At 44.0% G+C, this 25,536-nt stretch overlaps 1 protein-coding gene across 1 annotated transcript in view; it reads left to right on the forward strand.

Moving 5' to 3' along the window:
* The window catches only part of COMMD5 (COMM domain containing 5), a 32,427-nt gene extending 18,713 nt beyond the window's left edge, over nucleotides 1-13,714 (forward strand). The window contains exons 5-7 of the mRNA XM_065410956.1: nucleotides 1,890-1,985; nucleotides 5,364-5,439; nucleotides 13,453-13,714. Coding sequence (XP_065267028.1) covers nucleotides 1,890-1,985; nucleotides 5,364-5,439; nucleotides 13,453-13,554 — 274 coding nt within the window. The 3' untranslated portion in view covers nucleotides 13,555-13,714. The remainder of the gene's footprint in view (nucleotides 1-1,889; nucleotides 1,986-5,363; nucleotides 5,440-13,452) is intronic.
* Nucleotides 13,715-25,536: the final 11,822 nt, after the last annotated feature.

A 25,536-nucleotide genomic window follows, 5' to 3' on the forward strand; every position in this document is an offset into this window, starting at 1 on the left:
GGGGCGGAGTGTTGGGGGGCTGGGAGGATTTGAGGACTGGCACTGGCCCTAAGGTAAATTGAGTTTGAGACCCCTGGTCTAAACTTTGGCCACAGAGTTTTTGTGACTTCTAAGTAAGAGTCTGACGCTAAGTCTCATCACACTTGTTTGCACTATGGACCTTTAACGCCAACCACCCGCAACCTAGAAAATGGAAGAAGACTTCTTATTCCACCTCTTCCCCCAAGACCCTCCTGCCTAATTGAAGTGTCTTCCACTGACTGACATTAGCACGTACAAAGGCAGCAAATTGCAGCATGGATATTTTTGAGGTGATCTCCCTACAAACGATGCCCTGCAGCAGCTCGCCATTGAGGGGAAGGCATGTTTATAATATTTAATCCTGTCAGGATTCTGCTAATGCCCATTTCTAGGCTCTGACTCCTCGTAGTGGCACCCTGCTGTGTTGACCTACTTCTTATCCACAGGCTGACTATGGGCAAGAGCCAGATGATCTATTTCCTCTGCTCTTGTTTTTGTCCACACTACCAGGGATGCCTCTCAGTTCTGAAAATAACTTGTGGGGGGGTGGGGGTTGTGGTTTTTTTTGCCTTTGCTCTACACGAGAACATCATACTACCTTAGGTTGTCCGTGTTACACACCTTTGTCTGCTAATTTCTCTGGACAAATTATAAGCAGACACCAAGGAAACGGTATGCCTGGATCTGAGTAGGGATAGCCATTAGACTATTGAGCGAATGTATCCTCGTTTGTGAAAAGAGGAATCTCTTCTGAAATAAAGTATGTAATTAGATTATGTGAAGCATCATCCAGCCCTTGGTTGGAGTAGCTTTGAAATGTACCATAAATAACTTACCCTGGCACAAGAAGCTTAGCAAAAAAAAAAAAAAAAAGGGTGAGTAACACGAAGTTCAGACTGTCTCCCCAGCAGACCACTGAATGACCTTATTCTGGAGATAGTTTGTGAGTACATCTAAAAATGGATGCCTGTTGTGTCTTTGTATCAGATTTGGCTTGTTTACTTACTTTGAGTTTAAGATGCTATTAAAATTTTAAAGACTGCCAGGCATCTGAAGTTTAATCACCGTCAACTGCATTTTCTCATAGAAATACACTTAAACCCAGCATGTGTGATTCTTGCTACACAATACGATGTGTAAGAAGCCAAAACTTTCATTTATTAGACTAGACAAAATCATAAAAGCCATGTCGGGGCTTGCTGTGACTGAGCATTACATAAGGAACTCTAATCCAATCCACTTTACATACTCTAACAAGGATCCAGGGATGACATTTTACTGCACGCTTCAGACGGCTCCCTGATGTTAACGTTATCTTTTTTTTTTTTTTTTTAAACTCGATATTAATTGACACTAGGCGTGCTCTGCTGCAGCAGTGCTGTATGTGTTTGCTGAGGGGAGGGCAGTTGGGGAGGAGGGTGTTGGCACATCTTAATTTCTGTGTTTAAACCCTCTTTTTCCTTTTTTACTTGCTAGTGCTGGCCTCACATGGAGATAAAGGTATATTGGCAGAAGGACCCTAGTTGTTAATAGTGCATCACTGACTTATATATTATTCTGATTCCAATTTCAACACTCAGGTCTCTACCATAACCCTTTGACAGATCATTACTGTGACCTCAGTTTACTGAAATTACACACAGTAGTTCGATAAATTATCTGTTGAAAAGTGCAGCAAAAGGCGAGAAGCATGTGTGTAGTCTGAGCACAAGATGCAGCCCCTTTACAAAACCTTAATTTGTTCAGAGTGCTCTGAATGATGCTAGACGCAGAGGGGAAATGTGTTTGTACTGAGGCATATTTTTTTCCCTTTAGATTTTTGCCTTACATGTGTGCTTCATAATTTCCCTTCCCGGTTTATCTTCCAGGCGTCCTGTTGTTGGAGCCACAACTATGAAACAAGGAAATAAGCTGCCAAGTGTTAATGACATTAAGTGGAGAGTGGATGTGGCTATATCCACAAGGTAAGAAATAAAAGTCTGCGGGACCAGTGAAAGGGTTTTCCAACTCTAAACTTTAATTGCACTTTAAATCCACTTCTCAATGCTAAAATGTGTCTCACTGTGAGATTTGCATGCAGTGTTAAATGGTACTGTATGGAGATAACCTTGAGTAACACACAAATCAGATTATATACAAGGCTACTGTTACATAAAATCAGTCTGTTGGAAATGCTTGCATCATTTGTTAATACAGTCATGCATTTTTATGCCTTCTGTTTGTTTAGATTTCTAAAACATGCATGCTAGAAGCTCCCCTCCCAAGCTCTGTGACACCCTTCCAATATTTTAAAATGCACAATAATAATCTTAATTAGTGCCTTGCCAGCGGCCCATAATTGTAACCCAATCCAGTCCCACTATGTAATTACACCATATAACAGCTAACCACATCCTGTCTCCTCCCCAAACACCACAAAGGAAGATGAGCTTTGTAGCCTGTGGAGAAGGTGGATGAAGCTGGACTCCAGCAGGCCAAGCATGAAAGTAAAATGAAGCGTCCCTTTTCTTTTGTATCAGAGGAGTTCCATTTCTAGTGCCGCCACTGACTGCAACTGTGTGTGTATGGTCCAAGGGGAGAGGCAGTCCCTCGGATAACCTGGGCCTTAAAACCCAAGACTGCCACCTTGACTTTCATTGGGAAGCCCACAGGCAACCCGTGCAGCTCTCGGAGCAGCAGTGCTATGAGCTCCAGCATATACTATTAGTAAGCAGGCCTCCACCTTTGGAACTAGCTGAAGTTCCTGAATGGTGTCAGAATGTAGCCCTCAGTAGAGTGCATTACAACAGTCTTTATCTCAAAGTGACAAAGGCATGGATAAGTGTAGCATGGTCCATGTTTGAAACCGAAGAGCACACTCCCCTTACCAAGCAGGTGGGGAAAAAATGCTCTTGGACACAGCTACTACCTGCGTCTCCAACATTAGTCTAAACTGCATCCCTGATTTACAGATCATGGCCCCATCACACATTGCAGCTGAGATAACTCCAGCCAGTTCACTTGGCTGCTTCCCCCAACTTTCTAACATTATCTCTGTCTCACCTGGACATAGCCTCAGTCAGCCAACCATCCTCCAAACCCCAGTCTCCTTTAGATGTCTGGTTATCCTTTCAGATTCATTGGTGGGATCAACTGTAATGAGAAGAGTGGAGCTGAATATCATCTGCACACTATAGACACAGCAGCTCTTGTCTCCTTACTAATCCTCCTTGCAGCCTAATTTACACATTGACTAAGAAAGACAACAGAGCAGAACCTTTGCAGTACCCTACATGAGAGAGCTCTTGGGTGGATAAACAATCATCCATGATTACCCCTTGGAATTCCTCTTCTGAATAGGAATGAATCCATTTCAGAATAGTTGTCCACTCCTCCTAGGGACCTCACAGCCTTGTGAACAGCCCTTTATGATCAGCCAGGCCAAAGGCACATCTTATGCAATCACTGTAGATACATTGTCTTTGGGCAGAGCCAGGAAAAGAGAGTGATCAGTACTGCTCATGCGGTTTCTGTCTCTCAGACCTGGTCTGAACCGAGATTGATCAGGCTGAAGGGAATATAGAGTCTGTAGACACTGGCGTAGCTGCGTGGCCATCTTTCCCAAAAGAGGAAGTCTTGGTAATCTTTCCCAAAAGAGGCAGATGCAATGCAAGTCAGTAGCTGAGATTGTTGGGCTCAAGACAATTTCTTTAGTAGTGGCCCCACCAGTGCATCCCTGAGAAGCTGTCTCCTTACCTTCAATCAAAGAGACACTGGCATACCACCAACAGTGGCCGTGGTGTCTCACTAATGTCCTTTACCAACCGAGAGGCTCATGGGTCTGGTGCACTGTGGCAACCCAAAATGGGCAATATTGGCCAAAACTCAGCCAAAGAACACACAACATTTGTCTGCTCGAGACATTACCCTGCACCCACAAATACAGCAAACTATTGGCAGCCAAGCAACTTGCAACTACAAGTTGTGCAGCCAACTCAGAGCGAGGAGGATGTTGGGCACTCGCCATTGGCTGAATTGAATTATACAAAGCAGATAGGGTAGTTACAAATAAGGAGTGCCCTGAGGTGTGTTCTAAAGCAGTGGGTCTCAACCAGGGACCCAGGGCCACCTGGGGGGCCGCAAGCAGGTTTCAGGGGGTCCCCAAGCAGGGCCGTTAGACTTGCTGGGGCCCAGGGCAGAAAGCCAAAGCCCCACCGCATGGGGCTGAAGCCTGGGGCCCTGAGCCCTGCCACGCAGGGCTGAAGCCAAAGCTTGAGCAACTTAGCTTCACGGGGGCCCCTGTTGCATGGGGCATGAGGCAATTGCCCAGCTTGCCACCCCCTAAAACCAGCCCTGGATTTTATATGCAGAAAACCAGTAGTTTTGGCACAGGTGGGCCATGGAGTTTTTATAGCATGTTGGGGGGGCCTCCGAAAGAAAAAGATTGAGAACCCCTGTTCAAAAGAGTTCCGCTCAGGTGCCACTACACTGCAAATTCTTTCTCTAAGATAGAGCAAGGCATGCAGATAAATAACCTTAGCCTCAATGCCTTGAGGGCCCCATAATAGCCTCACCATTCCTTCCAAACAACTCAGGAACAGTATGTCTTCCACTTTCTGTATTCTTCTCCTTTATTTTCCTTTCCAGTCACCCTGCCACTCCCTGCCCCCTCAGGATTTCTTGTTTATCGTCTGGCCATCGCCTCTGCTTAGGAGATGAGGAAGCACAGTGATCCCAGGCTTCCAGCTCTGATGCCTGTCAGTACCTGACCTGGCTTTGGCAACATCCGCTGATGGAAGCAGCACAGGGATGACTCATTTCCCACTCCTCTGGTCACCAAATAGACTCTGGAATAAAATAGCAAGCCACAAACTTAGCACAGTCTCCAGGAAAGCTTGATTCCCCAGCTGGGGCTGCAGTTTAGAGCAAAGGAGGAATGGAAGGATTTAGGCTACTGTTGCTTAGTGAAGATGGTCTGGGTTCTTTTTTGCTAATAGTATTTGGGCAATTTTCATCCCTAATGTATCTCTGTAGAAATCAGTGGAATTATACCAGGGTTGACTTTGGCTTATTATCTGTAATGATTGCAAGTTGGAATACATTTCCTTTTAAATCTAAAAGCTCCTTCTCCTTTTTTAGTCTGCTACCTCAGCATGAAAGTGAATTTGATAGAGTTCTGTTAATTTGTGTTCCTCTGAATTCCCTACTCAGCCAAATGTGAATGCTTGATTGAAATGTTTGGAAATTATTCATGTGAGCTATATGGGACCTCTCTCGGACACCTGAAAGGGTTAACTTATAATGCTGTATAATAGCGTTGCAAATGTGTACTATTTTAATACTAATCATGTAAATAATTTCAGTTCACTGGCCCGTGCATTGCAACCGTCCATTTTAATGCTGCTGAAGCTTTCGGATGGGACAGCTCATCGCTTTGAAGTAAGTCTTGTTATCCTAATAGATAGAGAGAGATCCACTTTATAGTCCTTTTAGAAAGTTAAATTGCTATTAAAAATGTTAAAGCCTTCATGGACAATTCATTTTTGTTGGAACTTTTTTTTCCTTTAGTATATTCTGATTTCTGTGCAGCCACACACAGTATATTACAAAACTCCAGCCAAAATGATTTCTTATCTTCTTCTTGGGCATGTTTTGTTGAAACTTTGTTTTCCAAAGAAATATGAATCACTCCAAAGTACTATTGCATAATTTCTGGTGATTAACACGTTATAGGTTTATTATTGACTTTAATCTTAAGATAAGACAATGGTTTTTGATGGCTGGGAAGTTACTGAAGCAATTTATGAAATGCATGATGCCCCACTAAGCCTGTTACTTTTGCCACAGAAGATAGTTATCAGGTATCTTTACTCATTTTCTCTTTAATACACATCCTGCTTCTAGAAAGAGAGCAGAAAGCTGTGGTGCCTTTTTTACTTCCAATTAAGCAAGGGCATTCTTTTTGACATTGTACATAATGCCTTCCCAGAAAATGGCATGAACTTGTCTGTACTTTTAACCTTTGTAAGAGAATGTTGCACTCTATAAATAACGCTGTGTTGCATGAGTAGTTCACCTTTTAGTGTTTTTGGCTTCAATTCATACATAAATATCTGGTGGTTATGCGCCAGGTATTGGATTAAATGTTTAACTTCACAACCTTTACTGTGTTTAACGTGGAAAACTGTTTCACAGAAAGACGTAACATAAAGCTGCTTGGAAAGGCCTGACTGTGATTTGCTACACTGTGAAGTCTTTAAGATGCCATATGACAAAGGATGAAATTCATCCCTATGCAGAGAGGCCAGCTCAAGGACTACGCTCCACTTAAGCCCTACATTGAGGTGTTACCTGGGACTTAAGTGGTGCATAGGCTTTGTGCTAAACTTCTGCACAGGAGTGAATTTCACCCTACGCAGATAAATGAGCCCAACTGACAGTTACAAATATTTTCAAAAATCTATTGGAAAATCAGTTCCTCCTTCCCGTAACTGCCAGGATTGGGTTCGGGGTTCCATGTTTTTCTTTCCAGAGGGGACATCAGACACCAAAAGGGCAGTCAGCAATGCCAACTCTGCACCTTTTTAAAGGTGGAGCCGTCCTGTCAAAGAGATCTGCTGCTGGGTCTCCTCTAGTGCATGCAGATCACCATGCACAAGTAGCATACCTCATTCTGAATCCTAATCCACCAGCCACTTAGATCTGGGTACTGCAGAACTGGCTGTGAGCAGGATTTCAACACATGGTCAGAGCCCCTCCAATAGTTGGTACCAGATCTAGGGGTAAATCTGTCTCCTGGTTCAAAGTGCCTTATTCAGGTAGGCAAACATTCTCCACTTCTGAGTTTCCTTTGTGCCCAAACATGCACATACCGTGACCTGCTAGCTCAGCCATGTTTGTGTTTGGACTGGGAAACCAAGATAATTAATCCAAAGGATTGTTCCACAATGAATAGTGCTTTAAAATTATTCTGTTGCACACACACAAAAGTTATATGCCCTTTGATCTGCTGGCCCTTCTGTCTCAAGCCTGAGTGGTTAAATAAAGAAGGGGGGACTGCAACATTTTGTGGCACATTGCTTGCCTGTCGTGTAAATGAAAAAAACATGAGGCTTTTACTACTCAGCTGCATGAGAGAGTCACAATCAGGTGCTGAATGCCTCTCACTTCACTGATGGTCCATGCTACGCTTAGCAAACGTGTGATAGGAGATAGGTGACTCGTGTTGTGGAAGGAACTTCTTAGTCTCACAAGGGGTATGGCAGCATTAATAGACCACTGCCCCCATTTGGCTCCTTGCGGTTTGTAGTGGTAAAGATAAATCCATTAGATTAGTTTCTTCATGCTGAAAAATGAGTCTCTTCCAAGTGAAGTGAGGAATATGGGTGCAATTTTTGCGTAAACCACGCACAAGAGGCATTCCATTTCCATAACCATGTAAGCTCTGTAATGTAGCCATAGCCTCAGCCTCATTAATGATCTGCTTGTCTAGCCTTTGCTTTAAGACCTTGATATTAGTGGACATATATTATGCATTTGTCCATCTTTTTTCCAAGTGTAATCACATCTGAGATGGTTACTGTATATCAGTTATTCCTGTGGTTTTCAACCTGTGGGCCACAGGCCCCTAGGGGTCCACAGACTGTCTGAGATTTCCAAAGGGGTCTGCACCTTCATTGGAAATTTTTTAGGGGTCTGCAAATGAAAAAAGGTTGAAAACCATTGAGTTATTCTAACTAAGGACATCACTTCGCCAGTGAATGTCATGTGAGAATATGACTGTGAATAGTCAAATTCGCTAACGATGCTAACCAGGACTTTGAGACAAGGATAAGTCATTTCTAGCATATCAGCTAGCCATGGTTAAACCCTACCCGAATCAAGGTTTAAACATGATGGGGCTGACATGATGCTGAATATTAATCCTCCTTCTGTACACCAACTGCAAAATCATGGTCTGCATCCTATTAGCTAATTGGTCTCTTCACAGCAGTGTTCTAACACAATGCCATTTTGTAGCGAAGACAAAGTGTAAGGAGTGTATTCTCCGTACCACCTAATATACCTCTGTAGTTCAGTTAATCAGGGACTCAAGGTCCCTTTGTTTTGGCCAGACCACATGCCCTTTTGAAGATCCATTGGGGCCTGCAGAAATGTGCATAGGCTGCAAGGATCCTTATTTGGAGCATGGAAGCATCTGGGTAAACCATGCTAGTACATTTCAGCCAGGATAAGTAGTCACTTCTGCAGCTTATCTCTAATCCAGCCCATGGATCTGATGAGCGGATTTTACCCCTGGTGGTTAGGATGCTAACTAGCAGGGAACAAAGAAACCTCAGTTTGGAAGATAACTTGAAGGAGAAACTGGTTCTCACATATTTTATTGTATTTTGTCAATCAACACAAACATCCTGTTAAGTGACTGGGTTCATAAAACTTCGTTTAACCTTCTTATTCACCTCCAGAAGAAGGCGGGGGGAGGAATAGGAATACAGCCAGTGTGCTGTTTTTAATGTTACCTGAATGTGCATTTTGCATAAAGTCATGCGGCCACATTTTTTCATAACTGCCTTAATAGTACACCATTGTAATGTAATTGCATTATTATACCTAAGGCATTATCTGCCATAACTACTTTCCAATTTACAGAACATGAATAGACTCCGAGTTTTTTAACTCTAATACTTCTCCAAACAGTCTGAAAGTTCAAAAAGTTCTGGCTGTGACTGAACAGTAAAATGTAAATTATTAAAAAAAAAAAAAAAAAAACCTTGGTTTTAAATATATTTGATGTTCTTAAGTCACCATCTTGCTTCTAAAAATAAAAAAGTTGCCTCATTTGTGCATTCGAGCAGACTGGAGGCCAGTGCCAGTTTTTTATGGTGGTTAAAAAAGGGGTGTGAATTCCTTCAAATCCCAACGTGTATGAACTTGTTGACATTTTAAAAAGTGAAATGTAAGTTATTCTTCTAATTGTCACAGCAGCATAAAAAGGAGTCTGGAAACTGGTTACCAAAAATCTCTTGTATAGAGTTTCCACGTTGCTGATGGCACTCTAATAGCTGGGGGTCTGTATGTTTACTAACTTATGTATCAAATTTGTGTAGATGCAACAAAAAATGTAATGGCTTAAGTCTGAATTTCCATAAGTGGCTTTAGTTGAGACCAAGAAAGATTACTGTAATGTTATTTTTGGTTTGTGGTCTTTTGGGGGGGGTCAGGGAAGAATATGTTTGTTAAATATTTTGAGATTGGATGAGCTGCTTTGAAGTCTCTGCCATCTCTGCAAAGATAATCTTTTTTGGTAGTACTGTATTTCTTCTTTCATCGTTGGATTCTTTGGGTCTAAAACAAGTGTAACGTGATATCTATTGTCCGCAACTAGGGTCAACATTAGTGTACACTAGGAATGTTTCATTGGTCAACTAAGCTGTTCTGAAGGATCTTCTTTCACTAGAAATTCTCCATTCTGTAGGCTTGTGTTGGATGGTGTAGGGCTACCTCCATACAGTCCAGTGTGTTGATGTTCGGAAGTATATGGTCTTCAAAGTGCTTAAGTAAAATTCTCTTGCAGTCCTGGGCAGCATTGTCCACCTTTCATGGACTGCCCTCACTACTTCATAGGTTTCATTATGCATTCCACTTGTATGAAGTGTAGGCTACTCACTCACTGCAGTGAAGCATTTCTCCTTCATCTGGTTCTGACACTTCTCTATTGGTTAAGATATCCTAGACATAGTAGTCTGTCTACTCTCATCATGTTTGTCATGTGCTAATGGCATTTGGATGGGAGTAGGTTGAGTGGGTGGGCAGTTCTCTTTAGGCAGAGGGTAGTATAATGCTTCCTGTTGCTGTGATCCTGAATGCTGGCCTGTGCCAAGGGGTTCCTCTTCTTTCACACTTACCTTAGATAATCACAGCTGTCCTCGTGTTCCTGTGATTTTGCTGTGAAGATCCCACTGCCTCAGTTTTCCCTTCTCACAGTTTATAAGTATATCCCCACACCTGCTTTCCAGGTACGTTCCTCTGACCAAAGTTGTAATACTTAGCCCTTGCATAGTCCTTTTTCAGCTGTGGACCTGGAGGTGGGGTTCTGGTCCCTGACTAGGGCTCCTAGACACTGTGGTAATACAAATAATATCCATTTAGGAGCTGAAAGGAGGTACAGAGAACATGGGTTCACACAGCAACCCATGCAGAGCTGGGACTAGAACACGTCTCCCTGACTTCCAGTCCTATGCCTTATCCACTGACCCCATACTTTCTTCCTATTAGTGGGGAGTAAGAGAAGTCCTAAGAATAGATCCCGGGCTTGGATGTGTTGCTTTCTCTAAGCTACTGATATGTTTATATTGACATGTGCAGAAGCTGCTTTTGCCACTAGTTTTGAATAAAAAATAGCACAGAAGTTCCAGTCCTAATCAAGCCATTATGAACACTCAGCATTCTTTATACACAGAAAAAACCTGTTTTGGAAATGCTCTCCTAGGCTGATACCTTCTGTACCTGGTCTTGGGACGTCACAAGGGAATAGTTTACCCAGCCTGGATTGTGTTCTCTTGCAGCAAGAGCCCAAACTTTCAGCCCTGCTTTCAGTTTATGTGGGTTTTTCCAAATTTTTCTGTGCTGTTGTAAAGTTACAGAAGAGAGTCTAGTGCAGGGGTGGACAAAATATGGGCCAGATCCGGCCCACCAGCCGTTTTAATCCCGCCCTCGAGCTCCCACTGGGGAGCGGGATGTGGGGCTTGCCCCGCTCCAGCCAGGGAGCAGGGTCGGAGGCTGTTCCACGTGGCTCCTGGAAGCAGTGGCATGGCCCTGCTCTGGCTCCTACATGTAGGGGCAGCCAGGGGGCTCTGCTCTGCATGCTGCCCCTGCCCCAAAAGCTGCCCCCACAGCTCCCATTGGCCCACACCCCCAGCCGGAGCCTGCACCCCTTCCCACACCCCAACCCCCAGCCCTGATCCCCTCCCGCCCTCCGAACCCCCTCGCCCCAGCCCAGAGCACCCTCCCACACCCCAAACTCCTCATTCCCAGCCCCACCCCGGAGCCCGCACCCCCAGCCGGAGCCCGCACCCCACTCTCCCGCCCCAGCCCGGAGCCCCCTCCCTCACCCTGAACTCCTAATTTCTGGCCCCACCCCGGAGCCTGCACCCCCAACCAGAGCCCTCACCCCCTCCCGCACCCCAATTTTGTGAGCATTCATGGCCCGCCATACAATTTCTATTCCCAGATGTTGCCCTTGGGCCAAAAAGTTTGCCCACTCCTGGTCTAGTAGGCACTTAAAAACCAGCACAGCTAGGAACCATCAAAGCTTCCTCGCCTTGAAGAGCCACAAAGTCATTTTATAATCTTCAGAGGTGCAACAAACTGCTTGCCTGCATCGGTAGTAGATATAGTGCAAAGTACCATGTAACTTACTAAACCAAGTAGCCATCTTGTGTGGCCTACTTGGCCTCCCCATCTTTGCCCTCTTCCCAGTCCTTCAAAAGACCCACTTTGCAGCAGCCCTCCCTGTGGAGCCACTCCTCCCTATTTCTTGTCAGAATGTCACAACTCTCCCAGTTCCTGGAGACTGAGCACTCCCATCACCTGCCAGCCATGGGCTGCTCAAGAGGTGAACTCTGATCCCCAATGTGTTATCTAGCCTCCAGCTCACATGTCCTTTAACATTAGAATGTCATTTACAAAATGCTGATGCCAGCCTTATGCAGCACCTATTGTACTTCGTGCTTTCGCAAATGGATCTTACTGTAATTTTTAGTTTTTCCTTTTGTTCAGCGGGTGTTTTCTGGAAGCTTGCTCTCCTGTTAGTCATTGCTAGCTGTGATTTCCTTGATGTTGTCTATTCCTCAGCTTTGCCAAAGCACCCTAACCGGACACAGCACTTCCACTTTCTGCAGCAAAACTCCCATTATGTGCCTGAAAAAAAAGTAATTCACTTGCTATTTTTCCTCTCTTCTGTGACATTTGTTAAAATTATCTGATGCTGCTTTTAACAGGGGAGCCGTGAGAAGCTACAGCAATCACCCACACACCCCAAATAAATCAGTCCATAGACTTTTTTCCCTTCCCTCTCCTGCCTTGTCTTTTTCCTTTCCTGTATCCTTCCTTTTTAAGCCCTGTTTTTTGCTCTTCTGGCTGTGTGGCCTCCTCAGGGAAATCAGATCCTTCAACTTTTTCAGTGGAAATGCCTAATTGGGAATAGTTGCATTCACTCCTGTATTCCCAGACTGATTTCCCTGCACAGAAGTAGTGTAGTGATTATTTTTTTTAATAGTCACACAGTTGATTTAGCCAACACACATTCAGCTGTTAAGTCTAAAGCTGACTGTGAAGTTACAAAAGGATCTCACAAAACTAGGTGACTGGGCAAGAAAATGTCAGATGAAATTTAATGTTGATAAATGCAAAGTAATACACATTGGAAAATGTAATCCCAACTATACATACAAAATGATGGAGTCTAATTTAGCTGTTACCACTCAAGAAAGAAGCCATGGAGTCATTGTGGATAGTTCTCTGAAAAGATCTGTTCAGTGTGCAGCAGCAGCAGTCCAAAAAGCTAACAGAATGTTAGGAACCATTAGGAAAGAGATAGATAATACAACAAAAAATATCATAATGCCTCTATATAAATCCATGGTGTGCCCACATCTTAAACACTGCGTGCAGTTCTGGTTGTCCATCTCAAACAAGATATATAAGAATTTGAAAAGGTGCAGAGAAGGGCAACAAAAATGATTAGGGGTATGGGAACTGCTTCCATATGAGGAGAGATTAAAAAGACTGGGACTGTTCAGCTTGGAAAAGAGACAACTAGGGGGGGTTGATAGAGGTCTCTAAAATCATGACTGGTGTGGAGAAAGGGAATAGGAAAGTGTTATTTACCCCTTCACGTAACACATGAACCAGGCATCACCCAATGAAATTAATAGGCAGCAGGTTTAAAACAAACATAAGGAAATATTTCTTCACACAACATACAAACTGTGAAACCTGTTGCCAGGGGATGTTGTGAAGGCCAAAAGTATAACTGGATTCAAAAAAGAATTGGATAAGTTCATGGAGGTTAGGTCCATCAATGGTTATTAGCCAAGATGGTCAAGGACGCAATCCCATGCTCTTGGCGTCCCTAAACCTCTGACTGCTACAAGCTGGGACTGGACCATAGGGGATGGATCACTCGATAAATCGTCTTGTTCTGTTCAGTCCCTCTGAAGCATCTGGCACCGGCCACTCGGAAGACAGATACTGAGCTAGATGGACCACTGGTCTGACTCACTGTGATCATTCTTATGTTATTACCCAGCATTTTGTTAGCCTCTGATCTTTTGCTTTAAATCTATAAAACTCTTGTCTGAACCTATATGGGACTGATGTTCTAGAATGTTTTCTGTCTGTATGGGTGTATTAGCCAGATGAGTCACAATTCTAACAAATCGTATGTTTCAGGTGCCAGTTGTAAAGTTTCAAGAACTAAGGTACAACGTTGCCCTGGTATTGAAGGAAATGAATGATCTGGAGAAAAGAAGCATTCTGAAAATTCAGGACTGAACACTTCCAAACTGCAAATTAATAGAACCAGTTGGAAAACCTGAAAGAGAATTGTGAAATGCAAAATAAAGATTCAGCACCATTTTGCATGTTATCAGTATTGTAACATAACATTTCTAACATCTGCTGTAAATATTTTTCAATTAAAGTGTTAAAAGCCTCTGCTGTTTTCTCAAACTTATTTTTGCCTAAGAAATATATTTATGAACATGGTATAATCCACTGTTTGCGAGCGCTTCTCTATGATTCATCAAAACATTTTTAAAATAACTGTCCTAATAGATGTAAGAACCACTGCTTCATTATAATGATTCATCTCTAATTATTTTAGAAAGCTTGCTACCAAAAGCCCCGTCACTATGTAACATAAGAAAAACTTTGCAATGCTTGAAATTCAAAAAACCTCACTGTAAACAGCACGACAAAGATATGAAATTGAGCAAGTCTCATACAAGTCATATTGCTGTCTGTGTTCTCAAATTATGTGCATTGTCCGTAAGTGAGTGAGGTGCAGTGACAGTTAAAAAAGGTAATTTAAAGGAAATTGGGAGCCTGTGGAGCACGAAAGAAGAAATCCAATGTAACCAGCCAGAGCTGCGCAAACAGCATGGGGGTGGAACTTGGGCCTGTAAGAACCCCTCACCAGGTTGTCATGGGTGGGTGGCATGCTGCTCTGGTTACCTGATGGACTTCCAAGCAGAAATCCAAAGCTGCTCATTGCCCATTGTTCCCTACTCCTCTTGAACAGAAAGGTAGTGCATTGGCGCTTGAGAGCCTCATTCAGGAAAGCACTTAAGCACATGCTTAAGTCATCCCTTTTGAGAAAAGCACATAAGCACCTACTTAACTTCAAGCCTGTGTTTGTCCCATTGGCTTCAATGGGACAACAAGCATGAGTTTAAGGGATTTGCGGAGTAGGGATGCATGTGTTCATGAATCCAGGCTTCAGTGAGTTTTGCTGCCAGGGGAGATGTGGAGGCTGGGTAATAGCATGAAGACAACACAGCGCATAGGCTTTGGAACCATGGGATTTACCTGTCAAAAGTATTTTACGTAGCGTGAATTGTAGTTCTTAAGCACTGGCTTTAATTAGCTACCTGCTGATCTGGCTCAGTAGTGCCACCTATTCCTTTGGCGCCCCTGTGTCTGGTGTGGTTGCAAAATTCTCCCTTGTCCGTGTGTGTTTGTGTGTGTGTGTGTGTGTGTGTGTGTATATATATATATATATATATATATATACATATATATATATAATATATATATATATATATATGTATATATATATATATATACACACACACACACACTAACTAACTAACTAACTTAAATGCTTGGCGTTTCAAGAAAGCCTTTTTCCCTCCCCCATGTTTTTGTGTGGGAGAGGACAAGTGGGTTCTTGTTTTTTTCAGAACCACAATAGGCATAAAAATACACTGACATGATGTTGGACTTACTTCAGACTCGCATTATTTTAGACTGCGTGACTTCCTGCTGAAACGAATCAAAATATCTGAAGATTGCAAGATCACATCTTGTTGCCAAAAGCCAGACTTGGCGCTGTATCCAAATGTTCTATTTTCCTCCTGAAAGTCCAATGCAAATAAGAGCTAAAGGTCAAACGGCAGCATGCAGTAGATGGATGGGTGGGAATGCACAGTCCTTTGAGAACGATCATGTTTTAGTAGGATATGTAACTGCTCCCATATCATGTTTGTGACAACTATAGTTGCCATTGTCAATTGACCACATTGTTGTGAGCCCCCTTTACAAAATGGCCATTATTCTGTATTCCTGTTGCTCAGTGCCAAAGGATTCTAACATAACCAATATCTCTAGCTGTCAAGTATTCCAGATCCTAGCAAGTGTCCCCTCCTAGCCAGCCATTAGGACAGCTGTGAGCAGAATCCATACCTCTGTGCTCTGGATCTCTGGGGTGTGTTAAGCTTAGAGCATCAGCTGGCTGCAGGACTGGTTCCTCCCTAGGTCTCTCTGACACATTTCCTGGGTGCTGACTCTCATCTGTTACTACTTCAAGATAATGGAGCTCCTCAGTCCACCTGCTGTAGGTCCCAGGGGCCAATACTGACTTCCCAGCTACCCCAGTTACTTTAAACACATCCCCCTCCCACAGGAGCGCCGCCAGCTTTTCTGCCGCCCTAGGTGGCGGAAGGTCCTGCCCCGAAATGCCACCCCCCACAGAGGCGGCGGAAGGTCCCGCCGCTGAAATACCGCCGCTGTCGCTGCCCCCCAAATTGTAGCGCCGGTCGCCTAATGGGTTGCACCGGCGCTGCTCTCCCAGAACTCAGCCCCAAAAGGTGTGAAGTTTCTGGTTGACAGTTTAACTCTCTCAGAGCCGTGCAGCAGTTAAGTCTAGCACCTTTGTGCTCTTCTGTACTTAATCATGTAAAACACAGGAGAGTACAGATCATACAAAACAATAAACATCTGAAACTACAATGTCCCTCACTTTCTAGCTCATCCTTCCCTTGTAAGCCCTTGAGGAATTATCTGGGTCCAGGAAGCCAGGCAGAGAGGGTGTCCCCTCCTCATGCAGGCTGTTACATGCTAGCTGGTATCTCCTTCGGGTGGGAGCCCCTTATCCAGTTCCTGTGATCTTGTTGTCTCTTGCCCCACACTTCCTCCTGTCTCACTCCCCTTGTTCCTATGATTTCTACCCCTGCCGGGCACCTGGTCTCTTGTTTTACTCCCAGTTAATTTTCCACAGCTCCTGTCTTGAGAGGAATCAGCTAAACTGTTTTTTTTTTTTTCTTCAAAGAATGCAGCTGTTTTTTGTTTTGTTTTTTAGCATAACCTTTGTGAGGTCGAAGTACTGTTGTTAACCTTAAGTATTTCCCATTTTCCCTGTCTGGTGTGTACCTGCTACTGTGCCTGTCAGCAGTGGTGGATCCATGTACATAAAGGCACACGATAAAACAGTTTTTCAGAACACAACTTCACAATATAAATCAGAATTCATAAGTTGTACAGCTATAGCCCTAATCACATCAATGACCTCTAATCCTCTCTCATTGGAAAAATGTATTTGAAGCCTTTAGCATATTCTGTGGTATAAGATGTATAGTTGCTGCTTAAAAATAAAGTCGTGTGCCTCTGAACCCCTAGAAATCTCAGGTAAGTGCAATATAACACAATTTTCCTTCCCTTGAGCAAGGTCTAGGAACTGGGTTGAGGCTCTGAGTGAATGAACAGAGAGAGCTGATAGGGAGCAGCGTGTCTCAAGCATTTCCACCATAATTAACCTGAATAATACTTACCTTTCATCTGAGCATCTCAAAATGCTTTGCAAACAAGCCACCACCATGTCCCTAAGGCAAGGTGTGTTTATTGGCCCACTTATCAAATGGGTCAATTGTCATAGATGGATATTGACTTGTGCAAAGTCATAAGCAAGTTAGGGGTGGAACTGGCAACAGAAGAGCAGGGTCCTGAATCCTGGTCCTCTGATACCAGCGGGCGTGCCACTTAAGTTCTAACAGTTTCCCTTCGTGCTAGATTCTAGCATATCAGCCCATCACAGTCCCTATAGAACAATTGTCTTTCCAGCTAGTGAGGCAAGTCCAAACTCCTCCACCTGCCTTGGCAGGTCTTTGATGCTTCTAGAGAAGAATGGCTCAGTAGAGGGAATATATTTTTAGGAGGAGTTTTCTTTGAGGAGAGACAATCCGAATCCCAAGGCAGAGAGTTGTCTGAGTCCACAAAAAATATCCTCCACATCTATGAAATCTAAACACCTGTTTGTACTGTAAGTTGCCAAACAAATCAGTGGGTTATGATTTGAGCAGGTAAGAATCCAGTCTTCTACCTACCTACTATCCTTTGTCCATTAAGATCCAGCCCTTCTGACAGGCACATCTTATCAGTGACTCACAAAAGGCCTGATCCATAACCTGTTGGAGTCAATGGGAGTCTCTCCATTGACTCCCACAGGCTTTGGATCAGGCCTAGATAGGAAAAAAAGGAGTTAGAGACTGAAACATGGAAAGGCTATAAGTGAACAACCTTGACCCCTATGGCTCAAGGTGCCCCATAGGTTACGGTAAGTCAATGTCTCCTTTTTGGTTCCATTAGTTTAAGATTTTCCTAACCGATTATTGGAATTACTTTATTACATCTTGATCCAAAGAATGGGTTCCTACAATCCCTTGTTTTAATTTTTCCCTCTTAATATTAGCCATAAGTGTCTTCTACATTGAAAATCTAAATCTCAACTGAGCTTTCATTAATGAATTCTTTTTCAATATCTCTCGTGTTTGTAAATGACGGTCAGTACAAAATGTTGTTCTGCCATTATTTGAGCCATTTTAAATAGGACAGTGGGGCAGTCTTTCTACTGGTCAGCATCAAGATTTAAAGTATCTGAAAATCATTTCTTCCTTCCATAGTAGACTTCCTTACGGTACCAGTGGTTTCTCTTGTAACTGCAGCCGTCTATGCCCCAATCCAAAGATTAGCTCTAATTCAGGGCTGCCTCTGCTCCTATGGACTTCCCATACTTCTCATGTGTATTGTAAACCTATAGTTTACTCATCATTTCTGGATGAGAAGCTTTTCCTCTCTCCCATATAAATTATGCTGAGATAGTTACCTTCAAACTTACTCTGTTGTACCTCACAAGTTTTGTGGGCTTCATGTGATGGTCTGTCTTACCCATAGGCTAACAAGAACCTTAAATCTTTTGGATATGTATACATTTTAAGCTTGATTCTGATTTCACTCCCATGTTCAACAGAGCTGGAAACGATATGACTAGCCTCTTTCTGCAATCACTGTGTCCAGTGCCCTGAAAGACACTCAACCCTACACTCCACAAGTCTAACTTGCCATAAGCCAATGTCATCTTAAGCAGGGGTTTGTTGTAAGCAAATATAATTTGCACATGTTGAAAAAATTGGGGATTTTCCATCTTCTGTGTAACAAATGGAATTTGATAAAGCTGGTCAAAAAAATTGACAACAGTTTTCTGCTGGCAAATGCAATTTCATTTAAATCAAAACATTTCAGGGGAACTTATCACTTTTAATGGAAGAAAGTCAAAACAATTTTCCCTTTTCATTTTGATAACGTCAAAATGTTTGGTTTCAACTTTATTTTGATTCATTTTGATATATTACTTTTAAAGTATTCATGTAATTGCTATTTTATATTAATGTTTTGATATCTAAACAAAACACTGATGTATCTGAATTGAAATTATTTGGAATTTCCATTTCATGGGAAATTTCAAAAATTTTACTTCATTCCATTTCGGAATGAAATCAGATTTTGAAATGTTGGGATGTCCCATGGAACAGATGTTCTGTTTTCTGTCCAGCTCTCGGTTTGATTATCACAATACCATGTGAGTGCCTCTCTTTCTGTATCACCTCCTTCAAAGTGGAATTGAATGCAATGCTCATTTTGCTAGTCCCAAGGCCTTGTCAAGCTGATCACTAGTCAGTCATCAATTATGAAGATATGAGCCTTGCATGGAAAGGTGCTGCTTCTTACTCATTACACTTTGTTCATGGATCAGTAGGTAACAAGGATTTTCACAGATTTCATTTGTCGTTTTCCCTGAAAAAACAAATCCAAGTTCTCTCATTGTCTTCTGTCTGCTGGTCCCCAGAATCTACTTAAACTGTTTTTCACAATTGCCTTTACTTTTAGTTGTAATAAATTTCTAACAGTAAAACATGTAATATTTACATAATTTTCCACCAGTGTCTTTCCTCTCAATGAGAGCATATCAGAATGGAAATCTGACTTGATCATTTTCACTATGAATAATTTTCAGCATATATAATAGCACCGCGGAACTCAAAGCATAGGTAGTATTTTACAGATGGGGAAACTGAGGCATAGGGAATTAAAGGGACTTACCCAAGCTCACACAGAGTCACAATGGCAGATAAAGTAATAGAACCAACATTTCCTGACTCTATGTCCTCCATCTAACTAGGAGTTCATGCTGCTTCCCATCATATAAGGTCAGATCTACAGTCATGATTCTTATTCCCCTCCCTTTAAAAAAAATGCATTGGCTGAACTCTGAGTCAGCAGTCAAAAAATATTCATGCCTATTGGTTATTATGGAGAAAGTGCATAGACTAAAAAAAGCCATTGTGGTTACATAATTGCTAGGTGACGTTCATATCCATCTCTCTAACACTGTGGATGAAATCCTGACCCCCTTGAAGTCAGTGGGAGTTTTGCCATTGACTTCAATGGGACAGAATTTCACCGTCTTCAACCTCTTGAATACAGGAAAAACACTATAGGGGTGTTTATATTACGTTCCTGTTCTCAATTATCATAATAGAGTATAAACCTAAGAGAAAGTTCAAGAATGAAGTCATAGTGTTCATAGCTTTCATTGTGTTTATTATACCAGTCATTCACAGTGTTCATAGCTTTCATTGTGTTTATTATACCAGTCATTAACTGCTTGAGAAAGACCAGTTCTGTACTCCCTGTCTTTAAAAAGCAGAAACTCTACTTTTGTCTTAGTAGAAAAATCATACAAGGGAGATTTGTGTTTTTCAGAGTGAGTCACCTGCTAGCTTCAACTTTTTCTGTTTAAGTGTAGGATAAATCAGTTTCTTAATCTGATGAGCAATGCAAGTAGGCAGTGGTTCCTTTCTCTTCTGCTTCCTAACCAGAATGCACCTCGTGACCTCCTGCTGCTCTGAATCTATGTCTGAATGCCAATCTCCAAATCGTGCTTCCAGGGTCTGTTATACAGAAAACATTGCAATCTAGCTTAGTGTGTCAGCTTGATTTGTAGAGGTGCACTTTGCTAATGTGGGCTTTGCTGGACTGTCCGGGGAGGTACTTAGGACCAAATATTTGTAGTTCTGTGACATTTTCACCATGAAAATACTTGAAAGTATAGAATGTAAGCCTATCTCCCTATCTCACTTCATCATCCCCAGGCCCCACATTAGCAGGTACCAAATTATGGCTGGCAATATGCACAGTCACAGCAAACCTCAAGCTGGGTGGAATTTAGGTGGTGGGGGTTTTCCCCCAGAACTCCCATGGATTCTGCTCCACAGGCCTTCCATGACGGGGAACTGTTTCCTGGGTTGGAGTCAAGGTCTGCACTCTGAATGCTTATGAGCATGCAGCTCCCACTATTGGAGTGGCCCCTTTGCAAAGCTGCCCTCCCTTCTTCAAATTTTCCAGTCCATGTTCCTGCTAGAGGAGGATTGTTCACAAATATACATTTTGCAGTGTTTTGTCAGGCTAGTTTGAAAGTGGCTGGACTTCCAACACTTCCCTTGGGAGTCTTTCCCACATCCTACAGAGCTCTCACTGTTGGGAAATTTTCCCTTCCCTAGCTTCATCCCCTTAGGCCTAGTTTGTACCCTCTTTCTACCACTACCTTCTATCTCTTTGGTGTTTACTATATGTTAACTGTTAGCATGTCCCACTGCCCGTAAGTCATTATTACAGCACTGCTAGTTACTGGTTAGGTCACTCTCCTTCACAGAACAGACTCTGACTCATAGGATAATGGTTATGAAAATCACAAAGATATAAAAGCCACTGCAATGAAAACAAACTGTTGCTATCCTGAGTTCTAAAATTAAAAAAACAGATGTTTTCCTTATACCTTCATAGTCTTTAAGGCCAGAAGGGACATCTTGGTCCTCTAGTCTGACCTCCTGCATACTGCGGGCCACAGAACCTCACCCACCCACTCCTGCAATAGGTCCAACACCTCTGGCTTAGTTACTCAAGTCCTCAAATCTTGATTTAAAGATTTCAAGTTATATCGAATCCACCATTTACAGTAGTTCAAATCAGCAAGTGTCTCGTGCCCCATGCTGCAGAGGAAGGTGAAACCCCTCCAGAGTCTCTGCCAATCTGACTTGGGGGGAAATTCCTTCCCAACTCCAAGCAGGCAATCAGTTAGACCCTGAGCTTGTGGGCAAGACCCATCAGCCAGACCCCTGGAAAGAATTCTCTATAGTAAGTCAGAGACCTTCCCATCTCGTGTCCCATCTCTGGCTACTGGAAATATTTGCTAATAGCAGATGAAGATGGGCCATTTGCCATAGTAGGTAACCTCATACCATCCTCTCCACAAACTTAGTAGTAAGCTCAGTCTTGAAACAATCGAGGTTCCCCACCCCCCACCCCACCCCCCAATTCCCTTTGGCAGGCTCTTCCAGAACATCACTCCATCCTCTCATGGTCAGAAATCCTTGTCTAGTTTCAAGCCTAAACTCATTGATGGTCAGTGTATATCTAGTATCAACATTGGCCCTTAACTTAAATAACTCCTCTCCCTCCCTGCTGTTTATCCCCCTGTGTATTTATAAAGAGCAATCCTATCTCCCCTGCTTTTTATGAACGTTAACATTTTATTAACAAAAGAGTGTACATTGTTTGGAGAGAACTCCAAATACAAATAAGATGTGTATGTTTCATCAGCCATCTTGTTTTAGGGGTTTTTTTGGGGGGGGGAGGTTAAGTATAAAACATGATCACAGCATATGCACTAATTCCCTGTTTTTATTAATCTTTGCCTAATTTAAAATACTGTAATTAATAGGTAAGTACTTTGGTTTTCATGCCTTTTTTGAACTATTTGGTGAGGGACTGTGCTGTACTTTTGAGCTATTACCTGACTTTCCAAGTACAGAATTACTGAAACCAGTTATTCAATTAATCAGTTTCTTTTAAAGAATTTTACCTGACAACGTGCTTTGATTCTGAACGTTTTCTAAGGAGATGCTGTATGGTTTAATAGATAGGGTTCTGGATTGTTACTCAGGAGAGCAAAGGCCAGAACATCAGCTGGCATACATTGTCATAGCTCCATTGATGTCCAAGACAGCTGAGGATCCACCCCAGAGATTCTATTACTAGCCTGCTGTGCAACCTTGTACAAATCACTTTACCTTTATTTCCCCTCCCACCTTGTGTCTTGTCTGTTTAGACCGTAAGCTCATCAGGGCAGGGACTGTCGTTTGCTATCTGTCTGTATAGTGCAGGGGTTGGCAACCTGCGGCACGCGTGCCAAAGACGGCACGCGAGCCAATTTTTGATGGCACGCGGCTGCCTGCCGGGATCCTGGCCCCACTCAGCCCCCCCTCTCACCGAGTTCTCCTGCGGGGGCAGGAGGCAGAAGCTTGGTCCTGCCGGCAGCCAACTTCCCCCTCCCCCACTTCTTCCCCCAGCGTGGTACTTTCCTGCCCCTCCCACTCCCTCTCCCTGCCGCGGATCAGCTGATCGCCCTTGCAAGGGGGAGGGGGAGAGGAGCCGAGCCGCAGCGTGCTCGCTGCTCCGGGGAGGAGGCAGAGAAGAGGAGGGGACGGGGCCCTGGGGAAAGGGGTCGGAACGGGGCATATCCCCTCCAGCCCCCTGCCGTGAGCACCCCCATGAGCCGAGCACCCCAGCCCTCTGCCCTGACCCCTGAACCCCCCCCACACACAGCCCTCTGCCCTGACCCCTGCACCCCCCACACACACACCCAGCCCTCTGCCCTGACCCCTGCACCCCCTCACACACCTCCAGCCCCCGTTCTGACTCCTGCACCCCCCACACATACCCAGCCCCCCCCACCCATGCCCTGACTCTTGCACCCCCCCACATCCCCACCCCCACCCTGAGCACCAAATGGGAGCTCCTGCACACACACCCCACATTCCCACCTGCACCCCCGGTCTGGGGTCCCAGCTGCCGGCCCCTTGCCAGCCAGGGTCCCACAGGCCCCGCTCAGCCCACTGCCGAACTAGGTGAACGGAACCCCAGGCCAGCAGCAGGCTGAGTGGGCCGGTGGCATAAAATCAGCATTTTAATTTAATTTTAAATTAAGCTTCTTAAACATTTTGAAAACCTTGTTTACTTTACATACAACAATAGTTTAGTTATATAACATAGACTTATAGAGAGACACCTTCTAAAAAACGTTAAAATGTATTACCGGCACGCGAAACCTTAAGTTAAAGTGAATAAGTGAAGACTCGGCACACCACTTGTGAAAGGTTGCCGACCCCTGGTATAGTGCCTAGCACAAGTGGGGCCCCAAACTAGGTTGAGATTTATAGGTGTTACTGTAATATGAGTAAGAATACTGGATGGGAACTGGATTCTCTGACTCCTACTCCTGACCGTCTGCGGCGGGGGAGGGAGGCTATCTGCGGAAGTACAAGGCTGTATCCTTGCTATAGCAATCCTGAGACAGACAACATGTCTCTTTCGCTGAATGGAGATATTGTGACAATGGCTTGTATTTTTACACGCGGTTTTGAAAATTCACGTATGTAGATCAGTTTCTAAAAATGTGCAATCTAAAGCTCTACCTCCATGAACAATTGCAAACAAAAACAAAAAACCTCCTGCAATCGAGTACATTCATTTTGAAGCAAATGCATATCAACATTAATTATGTGGTAGTACAGTTGATTTTTTTTAAATGTCTTCCAGTATCCTTTGAGGTGGATTTATCCTAAAGATCCCTCTAGGCCAATCAATGGGTATTAGTGAAAATTACAGTAAAGAGGTCAACATAGCTAACCTTATATAAGTTTTTTTGTAATAGCAACCTATACCTAAATGTTAATCTAAAAACTGGTATGTATATATATATATATATACACACACCTGCACACACACAAGATGAGATATTACATGATTGAACAAGACAAAGTAGAAAAGAGATTTTGCTACTTATCATCTAATGTTCTGGTTAGTCTAAGTGTGGTGAAATGTAAATACGTTCTAGAGTTCCTGAAAAGGGGTGTGGATTTGTTTATAAAGAATTTTTACTATAAACTGTATAATTAAACTTTGTATAACTCCATTGCTGTCTTGGGGTGGGGACTTGATTCCTTTGTTTTGCAATGATACTGGTCTTTGGAATTGTATCTTTAACTTATGTTTTATTTATACTGTAGTCATCAAACCTCTATGGCTGCAGAGTACCTTTCAGCGCTAAGCGTTTTGAATACATTAAGGAATTAGGCTTCTCACCACCACTAGGTAGTGAGTAAGGTCCGGAGTTATGCAAGTGTGGTTTTAAATGTGAGGATCAGTGGAACACGTTGTACAAAAAGGGTTGGGGAGGGGGTTGTTGTTTTCTTCCTAAGGTGTTGCTAACTAAACTAGCCCTTTTATTTGGGTAAAATAAATACAATAACCGAGACAAACCCATTTGCAATGACCCGGCTGTTCCCGCGAAGGAGGATTTGTCCAGGTTCTGCAGTGTATAAACTCCCCAGGGCAGGGTCGGGGAAAGAGGGGAAGCGCTCAGATGCCGCGTTGCAAGTTGATTGCTACTCCGTGTGTGCTAAGAGGGGCCGTTTCAGAGGGTCAGGCCCGTGTGTGTGAAGAGTTGGGGGGACACCTGTTTCTCAGACCCCTGCGTGCTCTGGGCTGGGTTAGGGAAGCGAGCCTGTAACCAGCCTCGGGGGAAGTGGAAAGATCGCTCAGGCCATCGCCCTGGGCATAGCGGGGTTTTTCCACTTCGGTGTATTTTCGACTGCGTCGTCCCTTGAGTTTCGCAGCCACGAGTCCCGGAAGGAGACAGGGCGCCCAGCATCGCCTCCTGCCCCTGGAGAGCGGCCCGACCGGGGCAGAGAGCGGAGCCGCCCCGGCAGCACGGGGAGCCCGCGGGCCCCTGGCTCTCCCCGCGCCCCAAGTCCTGCTCTGCTCCCGCCGCCGCCCCGTGCCCGCAGCTCTAACCCCCGATCCCTTGCGGGGGGAGCCGCTCCCCTCCAGCGCCCGTCTCCCCTCCCCAGCCCGCAGCCGGGCGTTACAAAGCCGCTCCGGACTTTATGCACCAGCCAGCCCGGCCCTTCCCTCCAGGGCTGCCCCTAGAGCCCAGCGCTCCCCGCGCGGTGGGGAGACGACCCCCTCTCCTCGCCCCTCAGCCAGGCGCCCCTAGCGCAGCGCCACGCGGTTACAAAACCAGCCCGTTTTGTAACCATCCTGCAGGCGCTGGCCAATGAGCGGCGCCGCGCGGGGTCACGT

Source organism: Emys orbicularis, chromosome 9 (genome assembly GCF_028017835.1).
Source record: "Emys orbicularis isolate rEmyOrb1 chromosome 9, rEmyOrb1.hap1, whole genome shotgun sequence".
Classification (NCBI taxonomy): Eukaryota; Metazoa; Chordata; order Testudines; family Emydidae; genus Emys; species Emys orbicularis.